This window comes from Barbus barbus (genome assembly GCF_936440315.1).
Source record: "Barbus barbus genome assembly, chromosome: 19".
Lineage (NCBI taxonomy): Eukaryota > Metazoa > Chordata > Actinopteri > Cypriniformes > Cyprinidae > Barbus > Barbus barbus.
In genome coordinates this window covers 15,591,223-15,608,421 of record NC_136747.1, presented here as the reverse complement: position 1 = coordinate 15,608,421, position 17,199 = coordinate 15,591,223, and the positions used below count along the sequence as shown (strand labels likewise).

Genomic DNA, 17,199 nt, shown 5'->3' with positions numbered 1-17,199 from the left:
CACAAAAGGCTATTTTTCATCTGTAGACCCTTGACAGAATGTTAAAAGTTCACCCTAAAAACAAATACAGAGCATCACACATATACACATCATATGGAGAGAGAAGAGAAGAAAAAATAATAATAATAATAATAATAACAAATTCACACACAAACAGAAAAATCACTAGTAAAATACTAAATATAAGTGAATTATCTAAAACAAAGTAAACATGAGAGAAAAGAGAGATGTCACTAATGAAGTGAGTGAACTTATGTAGCACACTGCCCTAAGGCTTCTTAGGTTGTGTTTAGCCTGTCCTGCAGTACCCTCTCTTAATAAAATCATTTGTTGTGATTGAAGTTGTGGTAGTGTGTTGTCTTCTGGTGCCAGACTACACTGGCTTAAACAATTAAAGGTGGTGGCAGCGGCCTATTAAGTAAAGCAAATATTACAATATATTTTCCTCCCTGTGTTTCCTTCTTACTATGAGCCACACTGCGAAACAACCAATCAGAGCAGAGCTCAACATTGAGCAGCACTGTGAAACAGCCAATCACAGCAGAAGTCATTATTATTCATGACCCTGCCAAATAAGCCAATAACAGACCGTTTCATTCTAGGGAGAAATCCTAGGGTTGTAAATAGACATGCAAAATCGTTTCTGGAGATTTTTTTGCCCTCACATAAGCCACGTACCTTCTATGTAGAAATCAGAGAACAATTTAAAATACTGTATCAGTGCATTCTATGGCACCTTTAACTAGGGCTGGGCGATATTGCCTGAAAAAAAATCCCAGATTTTTTCACAAAAAATCAGATTTACGATTTAAATCGTTTTTTTCCCCCCCTACTTAAAATCAATCTTCAGATGACAAAGAAATTGTTCAAAACAAGTTCTAACTTTACAGAGTGTCTATTTACACTAAGTGCAAATAGCCCACCTTGTTGGCAAAGGCTATTTACACTAACTCCGCCCACCAACGTGCGATTGAGTTAGTCAACAAAAGACGCCCATATAGCATCAATTTCAGTGGTGTAGATGGTAAGGCGTAGGCCTATGCTTTTTGATGCGAACACTGTCAGTAAAACAAATATTGAGTATTCAGAAAGGCACAGGAAACAAATAACGATTGCTAACAGTTGGCTGTTACATTACCAGTGTTTCCCACAGACATGGACTTTACTTGTGGCTGCATATATGCAAATTAATTATCTGCCAGCAGGAGGCACTTTTAGAGCAGGAGAAATAGCGGTTTCCCCGGTAACGCTGTACACAAATTAGCGCTCTGCTCACAAACGCTGCTTTGTCAGACATTATACAAGATGAAATGAAAATGACATCCAAAAAGACAGTCTGTTTCCTTCAGAAATGCAGTGATATAAAGACACCCGCACCGTGATTCGATTCTGAAACGTGCAGCGCTTGCTTATTCAACGAAGTCAAAGCTTTTTGAAAAAAAAAAATTATTTGTGGCGGTCAGTTTTGATATTGTGGCAGGATGTTAACCTTTAGAATGATCATATTAGTCAACATATTAGAATGATCATGTGACACTGAAGACTGGAGCAACTCGCCATCACAGGAAAACAAATTATGATCATATATATTAATAAAAACTATGTTAAAAATAAAATTGCAATATTTCAGAATTATTTTTTACTTTATTATCGTTTAAAAACGCAGCCTTAGTGATCATAAGATTTATTTGTTCATTTATTTATTTGTTTTTATTTAATTTAATCTTACAAACCCCAAACTTTTGAATGGTATTGTATTGTGGGGTGTTCCATAGCTGTAATGCATTTCTATCTCTACCATTGTAACCCTCAACACACACACGTCATACACAAAGCGAGTTGGACAGCATTTCTTTAGGGACAGCACATCAGACCAAGTTCGCGGGCTGAGTTATTGTCAAGTATGACATATACAGCTAAACTGTATTAAGTGGACAAAAAATAAAACATACATGTAGTTTTTAAAGCAATTCTTAAGATATGACAGCTTGACAGATTGCAGAATACATCACACTTGACAACTGTTGTGATTTTATGAACAAAATAGTCTTTTCCACCAACTCACAGAAAGTAAAACATCCTTCATGGTAAATTATGACTTAAATCATGGAAAAGAACATTTTCTTTTGTCAGTTTTTGTCCAATAGAATTTGGGACAACAAAAGACATAAGGAGGGAACTCAATTTGACCCCTCTGATGTTCAAATTAAACAAGACGTTATCAAGACAAAAACAGATTACTCCATGCATCCATCGATGAACATGATGCATCACTCAATCAGGCTTCATCAAGAGTGAATCTAACACACTAAACAAATCCACACATCGAGTTTGAAGTGAAAATCCTAACACAGGATCAAAGCTAAGCATTTCATGCTGTTAATATCTTTAAGAGAAATTTCAAAGGGATTCACAGTGATTTTTAAGAATGTGAGAGAAATATGACCAGAGGGAAGAGGACACAGAACCTTGGCTCAGTCTTCTATTTCCAATTTTATCCCAAATTGCATGGAAATACTCATTTGAGATAAAAATCACACCGTATCTTCAGCCTCACCTGCAAAACACACTGCACAAATCTTATTTTAACAAATACATATTTAGAGCGTTTAACGGTTTAATCACCAAGGTAACAAGGATGCAGTTACAGTAGTCATGAAAAAAATGTCAAGGTTATGATGAGGCACTTACAATGGAACTGAATGGGGACCATTTTGGAGGGGGGGAAAAAATAAACTTAATTCAAAAGGAAATTAAGTTCTTTTTTTTTTTTTAAAGAAAAGGTGGAGCAGGTGAAAATATAATGTTGATTACCACAAAAACGTATCATAAATACGGTAAATCTGAAATTGTTACCCTGACCTTGAAAAAGCAACAAGCTGGAAGTCATATGTTGATTGAATTTAACCAGCAACCCCAATTTTTCCGGATATGACAGACTGCTTACCTTAACATAGGAAGGCTGCTTCTCCAAAATGAGGTCTGCCACTCTTTTAGATACCTGTAAGATGAGAACACAAGCCAAAGGTTAACATCTGTTCAACATGGCCAAGCTTTGTGCATTTAACACATCTTTTTAATCATTTGCGCCATTAGCCGAGGCTTTAAAAGTAGCAAAAAGAACAACTGGAGACTTTAAAATTGAATTGAAGTCTATTTTAGGCTTTTCGTGTCTTCCACATCTGCAACAATGACTCTGTAACAATATAATAAATGTTTTCTTGGGGCACTCAAACATTCAGCAGGTAATAATGGCTCCACAGAAGGTCAAGCCATAAATATAAGGCATACTGAGGCACGCTCCGATCAATATGTGCGTCACATGGTGGGGCTGTCAGGAACGAGAGGGCGGGACGGCTGTGAAGTGTTGGTGTGTCGGTGAGAGCTGAACAGATGGCAGACTCAGCTGAGCAGCGGCGTATGTTAGTAGATCTCACTGTGCGAAAAGCTGAGACCGACTGGCAGGAGAGCGCTGGGTTGTGTGTGTGTGTGTGTGTGTGTGATAAAGACAACTGAAAGAGACATTTTCAAGAGCACCTCAACTTGCTCTTTCATATGCATCAGCTCTTGGCTCTAAAGGAACATTTCCCCAAAAAATGACAGTTCTGTCATCATTTACCCACCCTCATGTCATTTTAAACCTGCATGATATTCATAAAAGTAAATATTCTGAAGAATAAGCCATACAATGAAAATTAATGAAGTCCAAAACCATTAGACCCTGCTGACCCTGATGATGAAAGAAAAAAACATTTTTGAAAGTATTTTCTTTTGTGTTTCCAAAGATGATAGACACTGGTCAAGAATATTAATGTTATCTAAAATAAAATAAACCATAAAAATAGTTACTTCGGATAAAACAAATGTTAACTGAAAGATATATTATATATTAAAAAACTTATTTTATTTCAGATAGCTGCCAAGGAAACATTTCTCATTTCCATTGTTTAACTAGATGTACTAACATAACTAAAACTGAAATAAAATTAATAAAAACTACAGACACATTAAAAACAAAAAATATTTGATGACATGAATGCAAGTAAATGACACAATTGCCATTTTTGGGTGAACTATCCATTTAAGCCACATTTTTCTAACCAATTATTAAAATCACAAGCCGTAAAAATGGAAAGACACAGTGTTATTAATGCCAAGCAAACCTGCATTTTACCCACGGAATGAGTAAATATATTTTCTCATTGTGCAAAGATGACCAAAGGAGACCTCGACTCAGAAGGAGGGCCTGTGATTTTCACAAAGCTCACTGCTCCACCTATTGGTCATTCATTTTTGTAAAAGACCCCACAGGACGGATCAACGCCAGAATGAGAAAACAAGCTGCGAAGAGCCTTCCGGTGTGCGGTTTCCAAAAACTAAAAGACAGAGACTTTAAAAACAGGTAGCCAACACACTCTGTCTGACTTCGATTGACCGAACTCGATGACAAGCGGCAAAGCGGTCTGTCAGCGAGGCACAAGACTCTCTCTGTATGCCTTCCGGCAGCCAACTGTGAGTGATTCCTGCATGGGTAATAACTCTAATTAGAAATCTATTAACCAGTGCTTGCACCAGAGCAGTAAACAGCCTGCAATTTTCTCTACCGCTGGTTCTACAAATCCAAATTACAGCAGGGAGGACCTACGTTCAAATTCAGACTAACAATTCCACCTTATTTTCCAATTACGGCAATCTTTCTTAAGGACACAAACGAATATTACTTAATTAATGAAATTCATCATTAATATTGTTCATTTTAGCTAATGACTACAAGAAAAAACTTCTCCATATTCATCTAATCAGCTAAAACAGCATTACATTTAATTAGGACTTGAAAGAAAAACTCCATTAGACAGTAGAGCGAACACAAAGGCCAGCAGTAAACAAGATATCTGTAGGACCCTGGTCAATACAGTTTTATTCATTTTACAAGTGAATCGATTGACATTCATTGCCAGATACAGCAAACAATAAAAGGCTCATTTAAAAGCATGCATTTAAGAATTAATCACTTGAATGCTTCTGTGTCCTATTGTGTTGTTAAAGGTGAAATCGGGGTATTTGTTCAGTTACAACACAAATTCCGGTTCATAAGTCAACTATTGATTAACTTCCGAAAGTGTACAAGTGTAAAAACTGTCACTTTCAAACATTTCTCAGACAACTTCCTCCTAACAGCAACCAGCAATGTGATTTTGGGGTGGCAGTTTGGAAACAATTTTGTTTTATAAAATATATTGTTGTTCAGAAAAATAAATAAAAATATCATCTTGGGGTAAGTGTTTATTTTTTAAATAAATTATTTTTCTGCATTTATCTGATCAAAAATGAAGTAAAAAATATAACATTGTGAAATATTACAATTTAAAACAACTGTTTTCTATTTGAACAGTTTAAAATGTAAATGGCCATGCTGAATTTTCAGCAGCCTTTACTCCAGTCTTCAGTGTCACATGATCCTTCAGAATTTCATTCTGATTTGATGCTCAAGAAACATTTCTTCTTATAATCAATATTGCATACAGCATTCAAAAGAACAGAAAAATCTTTGTAACATTATAAATGTCTTTACTGTCACTTTTGATCAATTTAATGCATCCTAGCTGAACAAAAGTATACATTTCTTTAAAAAAAAACTACTAACCCCAAACAATAACTGAAAGGTATTGTAAAACAATTGATTTCCTTCACTCATAATATTTATGAACCCTTTTTGTATAAAACGGTACTTAAACGTTAGCCAGCCCAATTCAGCAGCGAATCCTAGTGAGAAACGACTGCTAAGAATGTTGTCAGAACTGAAAACGTATTCCTGCCCACCAAAAAAGATAAAGAAACAGGCTCATTCTGAAACACACTTGCACCGCAGACAAGCAGTTAGCTCAGTGATGAGTTCCTGCCAAAGAAGTGTCAGAGCTGCGTGTTAGCAGAAGAATAGGCTGCCACCTCCAATAGACCAGATGGATTTCTCTCCCACTGACCCATCGAGTCCACAATAGCCTACATCTGCCAAGTACACATTCAGAGACTGTGCATATGGGCATTCCAGAGAGAGCCATCTCCAAAATCATTTCAGATGGGCTGAGAGAGAAAACGCATCATTACTGTCAATAAGGCCACGTTCTCTTATGTAAATGACACTGGAAGAGCTTGTATAAATCATGAATAAAATACCACACCATGTGAGCGTGCTTTGTGAGAATGAATGGCATTCAGCAGGAACTTCGCTTCACACAGCTCCTCCTCTGATGCCTGCAGCTGTCTGTCATGACCCGGGATCAGCGTTCAGGGACAGGGCCCCCCAGGTGACCCCAAGGCCGCTGCGCTGCAAGCAAACGGTCTACCCATGGCCGGGCACAACAGATAGCGTCAGACTGAGTCACTGGGTACCCCCAAGGATCCAGAGGACCTCATCTTTCACCCTATAGCTGATAGGACAGCTGTGTGTAAGCAAGCATCTTAAGCAAGAAACAACAAAGACAGAGGTTGACATTCCTCTTTTTCTAAGGCTGCAGCCAGCAGTGAACTGTGAATCACCCTGGCTCAAGACAGAATGTACTCAAGCGCTCACAAGCACGCTACACCACACACTGGGAAGTTGTAAAAACACTAATAAAGCTGTGACGTTTGCACCAGGATGAGATACAACCTCAGAAATGAGTCAGAAAACAGGATTAATAATTCCCTTGACTTTTCGGTCATGGAAAAAATTTAATACTTGGGCATAAACTATTTTTTAAAAAAGACATAAAAAATAACATGACATGATCTGAAATTGTTGCACTTTTTTATTATTATTTAAAGTGCCTGAAAATTCCCTCAACACTTTCATCTAGCATAAAATATTTAAGACATGTACATATTTATTTTTCAAAAAAAAAATCTTAAAGTATAAGTGCTTGGTCTAATATGCGCAAACAAATATAACAATAATAATAATACCAACCTTATTATTATTATGTTCCTTCATTTCCTTTCATCTGAATTATAAATATTAAAAATGTCTGATTAATGAATTTTGAGATATAGAATTTATTACATAAGACTGTCTAGTAAAGTTGCGCTTCTTCATTAGAAACAATGTCAAGATATATACTAACATTAGCTTTTATGTGAGGAAACTAGACTGAACCGAATATAAAATCATGTCAAGCCACAAAGTCACATATTTTATCATAGACAAAAAATATCATTTGTGATGCAAAAGAATCAGCGATATCATGTGCGTCACAAAAGTGCACAGCAAGCAGCATTTGAAGAGTGAAGTTTCTTTTAAAGACTTCTCTGAATATGGTACTTACGGCTGCTTGTTGTCTCTTCAGTTTATCTCTGTACTCCTCAAGCTCCAGAAGGTTCAAATCCGGAGGGAGTTTCTGTTGGGCAAACATACACATAGAGAAAAATCTGAGATTTGAACATTTCTTTTATTCTGTCCTTTGAAAATCATATTTCCCATGTTACAAAAACAGCATTCTTCCATCTTAGAAACATTGCCAAGCTTCGAAACATGCTACCTGTTTCTGATGCAGAAAAGCTAGTTCATGCATTCATGACCTCTAGACTGGACTATTGTAATGCACCGCTAGGTGGTTGTCCTTCATCTTCAATAAACAAGCTACAGATAGTCCAAAATGCAGCAGCTAGAGTTCTTACCAGGTCAAGAAAATATGATCATATTACCCCAATTTTACAGTCTCTGCACTGGCTACCTATTAAGTTCCGTATCATTTACAAAATATTATTACTTGCCTATAAGGCCCTAAATGGTTTAGCTCCTGCGTACCTAACTTGTCTTCTACCACGCTACAATCCAGCCCGCTCCCTAAGGTCGAAAAACTCTGGACTGGTAGTACCTAGGATAGCAAAGTCCACTAAAGGAGGTAGAGCTTTTTCACATTTGGCTCCCAAACTCTGGAATAGCCTTCCTGATAACGTTCGGGGTTCAGATACACTCTCTCTGTTTAAATCTAGATTAAAGACATCTCTTTAGCCAAGCATTCACATAATGCATCTTATAATCTTGCACTGCAGTTATATCTGATCAAATGTACATTATTATTATTCTTTAGCTTGGGTTGAACAAATCATTTTTGCTTAGATGGAACAGCAGCTATGCTAATTATGTCTATTTGTTTCTCTGTTTCTGCCATTACAGAAGCTTCAGTCTGGATCCAACACTTAAATGATCTGAGATGACCGAACACCTGAGAAAAGATGATGCCAACCCCTCAGAGGACCTCAGAGGATGCCAACACTCAACATACAGAATTACCAAATTTTGCCATAAGTTAAATATATTAAGATTCTGCAATATATAAATATATTGTGGAAACTTAATTTCCTGTAGAGCTGCTTTGCAACGATTTGTATCGTAAAAAGCACTATACAAATAAACTTGAACATGATACTATATATAAGTTTGAACATCGTGCCAGATAACACAGGCATGGCATTTGGCTGGAGCTATCTCCAGCTCTGAAGAACTCCATAAACAACAGCAGGTGAGCAACTTTATTATAGAAGAATAAACAAATAACACCCAAAGCCCTATGCCCAAACAGAGAAACAACGAAAACTCAAAAGTCTGGACTCAAACAAGAGTAGTTACTTTCCCTCTTGGCTGTAATTCTCATTCTATGCATGCAGATTTTGCAAGGCACCACCTAATCTAAAGAGATTTTGCATTTGCAGCATGTGATTAATCCATCAATCGTTGTTGGCTGCTACCTGTGCAAACACCCTTGGCTGTGTATACTTATATATGTGTTTGTATGTATGCGTGCATGTGTGTATATATAGTATATAGTGTGTATCACCAAAGAAAAGTGTGACAAAAAAACATTTTACAGATTCTGCAAGTGGCATGCAAGACAATAAGAACACATTATGACATTCTCAGACACACACCTCAAGCTCATATTGCACCATGTCGAAGGAGTCACTGGAGAAGTACACTTCCTCTATGCTATCAATGATTTCCTGTTCTGCCTGTGGATCAGTGGGTTGTTCTCTCAATTCCCTCAGCTCCTCCTGTGGGTAGAAAAAGAGAAATGAGAATGATCATTGGCAGGGAAATCTCACTACTTCTGGGACACCATCATGGGGAAGCTTGCCATGCACCTAAAAACAGAGTTTGAACATTGATTATTTCTCACGTCTGGCTTATAGCCAAGCTGAGTGCAAAGATTAAGTGGTCTTAGCACCCATCCCTGAGGAACACCCTTCATGATCCTTTATGAGGATCAACACAGGAGCATCAATTTCACTCAAAACAGCTTGAAGAAACAAAGTTGTCCACTTTTCTTTGAAGAAGGGTGCTGAGAGGCTCATTACGCATGATTCACATGATGTGATGCAATGTGGTTAAAACAGCTCCACGACCAAGACTGAGATAAACTTACTAAGCCATACTGAATTACAAGAGCAGATGTGGAGGCAACGTTAAAAACCCTTTAATTACAGCCGTCAGCCAAATTCACAGAAAGCATTCCGAATCAATAAATCACTTATTCATGCTTGACACTACTAAAAGAACTCAAAGTTGGACACTTGGTAATATAAGATGGATCTTCCTATAAAGGCTGCAATTTGATGTTATTGAGATAGAAGCTAAGGAATGATTTGCCCTGAAAGCCTTTAATCTCCTCAAAGACACATGATGCAGCGTGGATGCGGTGCAGTCTGATGTAGGCAGTGCTGTGAGAGAGCGTGGGTGAACTCACTGAGGGACGGCACCAGCATCAGCATCCGCAGGGGGTGGGGTGGTATGAGTCATTCTCCACTGGTACGCGCACAGCAAGAACAAAAGACAAAATCCTTGGGCTCACTCGTTACCATTAGGCCTTAAAGACACCTTGAAATCAAATCTGGACATTTGAGGCTGTTAGTCAAAGTCTAATAGCACTGAGCTGTGTGCTCATAAACAGTGGCAAAATTAACAAAATAAACCTAATTCTTGAATTATAATTTATTTTGTCCCTTACAGTATTTTTTTAAGAACCACATTTTTTAAACTATCATTCAAATTTATCTCCAATATTAAAATATTATGAAAAAATGGTTAAGATAACAATATGCCGAAATGTTAATTAGGTAATACTTACTATTATTTTGGACCTTTCCCCTACCAAAATTGCCTTCGATAGTAAATTTTAATAAAACCTCTCACCCTCCTTTTAACCATGGGTCAAATTTTACCCTACTATTAAAATTGATTAATTACATAATAACTTTTTGAATATTTAGTTTAGTTGAAATTCAAATTGTTATAAAATGAATTTTAAAAGATAATAACTTAATTATAATTTTATTTTAATATTTACAATATTTTGGGGAGTAGCACAACGAGTAAAAGGAGATTAAGAACTACTTTGCGACACAACTATACCAAAGTTTGTCACTTGTTGTTTTTAATCATTTTTGCACTTGCAAATAACTTGCTAATTTTATAACTACTTTAAGCTATCGCAGAGTATAGAAAAATTTTCACATCTATCTATCAGAGAAAATCCATTTCACCCTCAATATAGCAAACAATCTGTTTCAATACTGTAGGTGTTTAAGAAAATGCTGCAGTGGTTTCGTTGCCTTGAAGAGTTTTAGTAGAAAATAGCAGATTTTTCCTCCTTGGGGGATTACATATATATTTATCTTAGTATGTGTGGGCATGTGAATGTGTGTGCACACCCAGCTTGACAGGAAAATATCCACTTTGTGGGAGAGATAGTTCCCAGGGGGTTACAGAACAGTACGTGTAGGGGCTAAATCTTAGAAAATGTCACATATTTCTGGGTCAAATTTGATTTATTGATTTACTAAAAGCTGCATAACATCCTGAAAGGCCAAAAGTGAAAGACCATAATTGGTTCTAAAAATACAGTTTTGCAACTTTTTTTAATGGGTATCTCTGCAAAACAAAAAGTGTATGCAAAAACCAGAAACTACGTGGTCTTTATAACATTTTCTTTACATTTCGGATTAATTGATTTTACCACAGGAATATTAAAAAAGGCCTACTAGCCTACTGAATCCCTCACCTAAATCTCAACATTAGTTTTTTAGCATAGGTTGCATAGTTTTTGGAGTTAGCTTTAACTTTAAAAATTATTATTTGGGATGTAACATTTGTGAAAAAAAAAAAAACATATCACACTCATCACTTTTTAAATTCATACATCACTCCACTTTCCTGCAGTCCAGCAATCCTGGAGCTTTCAAATTTGTGTTATTTTATTAATTTCTTCCCCCACAAGTCTTCAAGTAATATAAATTTGTGATATGAATTCTGAAACATAGCAAAATGTGAAACTTCTTCGCATGAGCTTACATTTCCAGCATTTGCATTCATGGAAGTCAATAGAATAAAAAGTATCCGTGACAGCCCCTTTAATCAGCTTTCTTAAATAGCAACAAATTAGGTGAGAATGTAAAGTATATTGCAACAAATTAGGTGTGAATGAAGTCCACAATTTGATCGAATGAGATTGAAAACATCAATAATTTCCTACCCAAACGGTCACTTGGAAAATAAAACAAACCACTCTAATTAAAATGACTGCCAAGCCTTTGTTCAATTACCTTTCCATCCCATGTAGACTGCCAATGTTTACCAAAATTAACACCTCTCATCCTTTTATTCCCTGAGCGCATACGGAGACGAACATCAGTCTATTTGCACATAAAAGTGTGACTCAACGTGCTATACATCAATCCAAGCTTAGGATGAGTGAACTGAAGGGTTACTGAATGATGCTGATCAAACACAGGAGAGAGTGTGATTTAGAATCATAATAAAAATAACAATGAGCATTTGTTCACATGGACTGAGATGAGAGAGAAGAGACGGACAGCTGTTACAGATGTCAGATGTGAGTGAACCCGACTCACACTACTTTGGAATAATACTCTGTACCTGCTCCAGCTTTTATTTGTGAGATCTTTACAAACAACAGACTCCATTAAAAATCCTCTAAATCTTCCAGGCTGCAATATGCATGAAATGGGAGGGAGAGAAAAGTTGCTGATTATGAATTTATATGTGGTTGTACCGCCAAAAGCACACCCACGCTTAAGAATGAGTCATCTTATGAATAATATTCAACATATTACAATATGCTCTGCATAATATGATGAGGGCAATGACGACATTAGTCTAATGACGTAAATAAACTGTATAAATGTTCATTCATTTTTACAGTAGTTCTTCAAGAGGCATTCAAGACTGCTTGATATCGCCTTAATTATGTGATTATAGTGCCATCTAGAGGACACAGAAAAAAAATGGGTTCTAGCCACTCAAAACATCCCAAAAGAACATTTTTCCATAGTTAATATCCTGTTATTTGACAAGTTAAAATGACAAAACTCTTTCAGGGTAAATCAAAGCCATACAGCGGAAATGACAGGACATTTGTCAAGTACACTAACCAACAACTAACTTATCTTAAATAAAATCATCAAAGGCCAATTGGCTTAAAACATGATATAAAAGGAACCTCATTTGTTTTATCTGACATAAGCAACAAGAACGAATCAAACAGACACATGGTCCATTAAATAAAACTCAGGGCCTGTCAAACATCTTCAAAAATGTTCATCTCTTAAATTTTAAAATGTGTTGATTCCTGTAAACATATATTCTTTTTTCTCTGATATATAAAATAAAATCTAATTTTTTAAAAACAAAATGTAAAAATGTTAGCAAACAAATAAAGAAAAACACTTTATTTTAGGGTCTCTTAACTAGTTGCTTATTAGCATGCATATAACTAGAATATTAGCCATTTATTAGTAGTTATTAAGCACATATTAATGCCTTATTCTACATCCCTAATCCTACCCAATACCTAAACTTAACAACTACCTTACTAACTATTAATAAGCAGTAAATTAGGGGTTTGTTGAGTGAAAAGTCATATTTAATAGTAAATAAGTGTTCCCTATTCTAAAGTGTTACCGAAAATTCTTTCACAATCCTTCTTTTGATGCCCTGAACTGAACAATACCTTGTTTAATTGTTAAAAGAAGCTGTTAAAAAATGGGATGCTCCCCCCCAAAACTTTAACTTTCAAGATAATTTGAAGACAAAGACTTGACAGCAAATCTATTTTTCCCTGCACACAATCCTCATTAATGGCACAGAAGCACTTGGTAGCTATTTTGAGGGCTAATCCATCATTTTCCTGTACACGCCATGGACAGACCATTAATTTCAATGATCAAACACTTTCTCACTGCCTCAGTCGTTTCAGGAACATTTCAAAGTGTTGAAACAAGTCCCACCGGGATCTAAGCCAGATGGTTCTGAAAATCATTTTCTGAAGTATGTGTATAACATAAAAAAACTACAGAGTAACAACAAACACTCTCTACCGGTGGGAACGAGTCTGCTTGATTTTGGTTATTTATGTCTGCAATAACCAGGGATTAAAAGTAAAAAGCTTCAGCAGAAAATATCAGAGCTGCGGTTGAGAGTGTACATCGAGCACTAAAATCACATTAGAAACCTACAGCCAGAAGATCTAAAAGGGGCCTAATCACAAAAAGGTCCTTCTGATTTAATAGACCTGTGAGGCAGCGCAAGAACCAATGCACTGGACCATGACCAACGTACATCTGTCTCACTGAATGAAGGTCATAATACAACTCAGTGGCACTGCTGCACTAAAGCTCAGCCAAAGTCTGATGAACTTTTTTATACTCTCTCCTATATTTTAAAATGTCATGTGAATATAGCTGAAATGTAATTCCACAAAGCTCAACATAAGATGCATTGATTAAAATATTTTCGCACTATGATCAATACCCTGGAGGATAAAACTGAGGTTATGTTCTGCATATTTTCTACATTTCACAGAAAAATGAAAACATTCACTGTAGTTATCTTGTAATCCAGACCTAGACTCTAATATAAGAGAATGACTGATTCATCCAGTCAATAAAGACATTTTTCAGCAGGCCTTTGACAATCTTCAAATTGTGCTGAGATGCATCAAAAAATCTACATAGCCGCCTAACAAAATGCATTCACAAATGTAAAAGCTTAATGCATGAACAGTACAGGTTAGGTTTGAGAACATAAACTGATGCATTAGTCACCTTGCTGGGGGTCCTGAAGCTCTCAACAGGGCTCATGTCAACCACACTCTCCTGGGGACTCTTCAGACCCTGGCCAAGAAAAGAAACAGTAAACTATAAATATTAGGCAGCGATTTATGGGGGTGTTGGGATCCTTAAAGCAAGAGTTTTCAATGCAGTGGACCTCCAAATGTGACATTATGCATGTAAGGTACTCCAAAAAAAGTGTATATTATTTAAAGACCCAATTTTAACTGTTATAAATACATGTGAAATATTATTTGGAAAATATTTAAGCTAGTTTATTATTAAAATTACATTATTTTGCTTTAATATAGTACTGTAGGATTTATTTACTATCGGTTTAAATATTTATTTCTTTTAATTAAATGCTCATTATATAATTCAGTTTAATATTATTTTATTATTTATTTATACAATTTTACACTGTTTTTCTGTAAACCTTTACACAGATGCCCTAGCACTCCCTTGCGGCCCCCTAGGGGTCCCCATACCCCTGATTGAAACCCATAACCATAAAGTATATATTCTTTTTACATATGAGCAGATGATGTTACAATTAGGGGTTTAAATGTTTCAGTAACCACAAACAAATTATACTACAAGTTAGTCAGAGGGCCTTTCCCTAGTAGAAAACAGACTCTTGCAAGAGAAAAATAAAATCACTACATTGCTTGGGGATGTAACTATAGCAACAGCTCGGGCACTTTTTGGGATCATTAAAAATATTGAAAACATGAATACAGCCATTATTCGACACTTCACTATAGATTTACATAAATCTAACAAATTTGGGGCTGGGGTGCCATTTATGTTGCGTAAGATGAAATTCAAAAGATCACAGTCTGAAGACTTAAAAAGTCTTAAAACGCACGAAAAAAATATTGTATAATTCGTGCATCGAAATAGTTATAAATATGAGCAATAATCCAACTGACAGTGCAGGAGACCACATTGCACAACCACAAAATAATGTTAACAACACACAGTCTATGTTTATAGTCTTAACGTATATTTATAACAGCCTTAAAAGGGAGTTTCTTTATAGATTTTACGTACATCTGAGTATTATGAACTATGAATTATGATCAAGAGCTCACCATCACCTTTTTATTTATCTATATTTTTATTTATCATTCAGATAATTTTGTTAATTATTCCAAATGCACTGATTAAAAGCGTTATGATAACATGAGTAAATGTGCAGACCTCAAGAAAATATAAGCTGTTTTTCAGTTTATTTGTGTTTTAGCTAGTAGGCTAGCTTATTTAAAAATGCTTCCGGATCCGTCAATGAAATCAAGAAGCAGACTGATATAAGATGAGAAATAACCCACCTGACGGGCCATCAAAGACTTGATTTTCTGCATCGTAGAGATGAAAACACTAAGCAGTAAACGCGTTGTATCCTATGGTCTTTTTCTGTCAAACGGCGATTCAGTTGTTGCAGTGTTAGACAGGTGCCATGTTTCACTGTGGGACTCACGTGACAGGTGGCTAGTGCAGCATGGGATATGTAGTTCATCTGAATAGCATACTGCTATCGGAAAACAGCAGTAGACAAAAACTGTTAATATGGAAGCATATTTATAAGAAAAATCATGCTTTGGTAAATGATAATTATTACCTAGCAGAAATTATATCATAAAATAATCGAAATTATGAGATCAAAAATCCAAATTGTGACAAAAGTTTATGAAACAATTTCATAACTTGTCATAAGTTTGACTTTTCAAGTGATATATATATATATATTTTTTCTCATAACTTTTTATTTTTTATCATGACTTTATCTCACAATGTCAACTTTATATTTATTTATTTTATTTTATTTTAAGTCCTAAATACGTTTTTTTATGTCAATTCCCACTTTTTGTCATATTTATGTTTTGTTTTGTTTTTTAGTGGCACTCTCTGAAGACAAAACTATGGTTCTCATGCTTATTTGTTTTTATCAGTTTTACATTTAAAGCAAATTATAAATCTGGCATGCCTCTGAGAAAGTAATTATATTTGTATAATGGGGTGCAGAGACCATTATTAGATATTTCCATATTTTTCCTCCAGGCTTTTTGAGAGATAATTAAAAACAAAACCTTTAAGGTGTCTTCTAACTTTTCCATTTCTAGACACACACAATAAAATATATTTTTGTTGCAGAAGACAGTCAGCATTGTGTGTTGCACTTGAGGTCCACGAGACACATAACATAAAATGAGTCAAGAATTCTTGGAAAAGGCCACAAAACCTCATTTGTTTTGGGATTTACATCTCAGTTCAGAGAAAAGTTTACAGCAAAATATTTGCTACCTGACAAAAATATTCTAGCGTGGGTGTTTTAGACAAGCCCCTCCAACTGGCTGTTTGTTCATGCTGATGTGAGCACACATAAGAGATCAAGTGTTTCTCGTCAATAAAGCGCCGCTGATATCACTGAAAATTTCCCTGTCAAATAAGGGAGTGGCACCTCCCTCCAGGCAGCTGAGCTGTTGATATAATGCATCTGCTCTTCCTTTGAAACAGAGAAAGCTGAAACTGAAGCTAAGCAGGGTTGAGCCTGGTCAGTACCTGGATGGGAGACCTCCGGTGAAAACTAGGTTGCTGTTGGAAGAGGTGTTAGTGAGGCCAGCAGGGGGTGCTCACCCTGTGGTCTGTGTGGGTCCTAACTCCCCAGTATAGTGACGGGGACACTATGCTGTCAAAAAGAGCACTGTCTTTCGGATAAGACATTAAACCTGAGGTCCTGACTCTCTGTGGTCATTAAAATCCCATGGCACTTCTCGTAAAGAGTAGGGGTGTAACCCTGGTGTCCTGGCCAAATTCCCTCTACTGGCCCTTGTCTATCATGGCCTCCTAATAATCCCCATACACTTGATTGGCTCTATGACTCTCTCTCCTCTCCACCTGTAGCTGGTGTGTGGTGAGTGCACTGGCGCCGTTGTAGTGTGGCTGCCGTCGCATCATCCAAGTGGATGCTACACACTGGTGGTTGTTGAGGAGAGACCCCCCCTCATGATTGTAAAGCGCTTTGGGTGTACAGCAATACACAATAAAACGCTATATAAATGCATCATTCATTCAGAAAATAAACACATAGTCATA

The 17,199-nt window shown here is 36.3% G+C and overlaps 1 protein-coding gene across 2 annotated transcripts in view; it reads right to left on the bottom strand.

Annotated features, from left to right (window-relative positions):
• vps50 (VPS50 subunit of EARP/GARPII complex) overlaps positions 1-15,601 on the bottom strand; it is a 122,038-nt gene extending 106,437 nt beyond the window's left edge. For both annotated transcript variants that reach the window (XM_079441954.1, XM_079441955.1), the window contains exons 1-5: positions 15,435-15,601; positions 14,098-14,166; positions 8,908-9,030; positions 7,302-7,373; positions 2,948-3,001 (exon numbers count right to left, since the gene is read on the bottom strand). In XM_079441954.1, coding sequence (XP_079298080.1) covers positions 2,948-3,001; positions 7,302-7,373; positions 8,908-9,030; positions 14,098-14,166; positions 15,435-15,467 — 351 coding nt within the window. In that variant the 5' untranslated portion in view covers positions 15,468-15,601. The remainder of the gene's footprint in view (positions 1-2,947; positions 3,002-7,301; positions 7,374-8,907; positions 9,031-14,097; positions 14,167-15,434) is intronic.
• Positions 15,602-17,199: the final 1,598 nt, after the last annotated feature.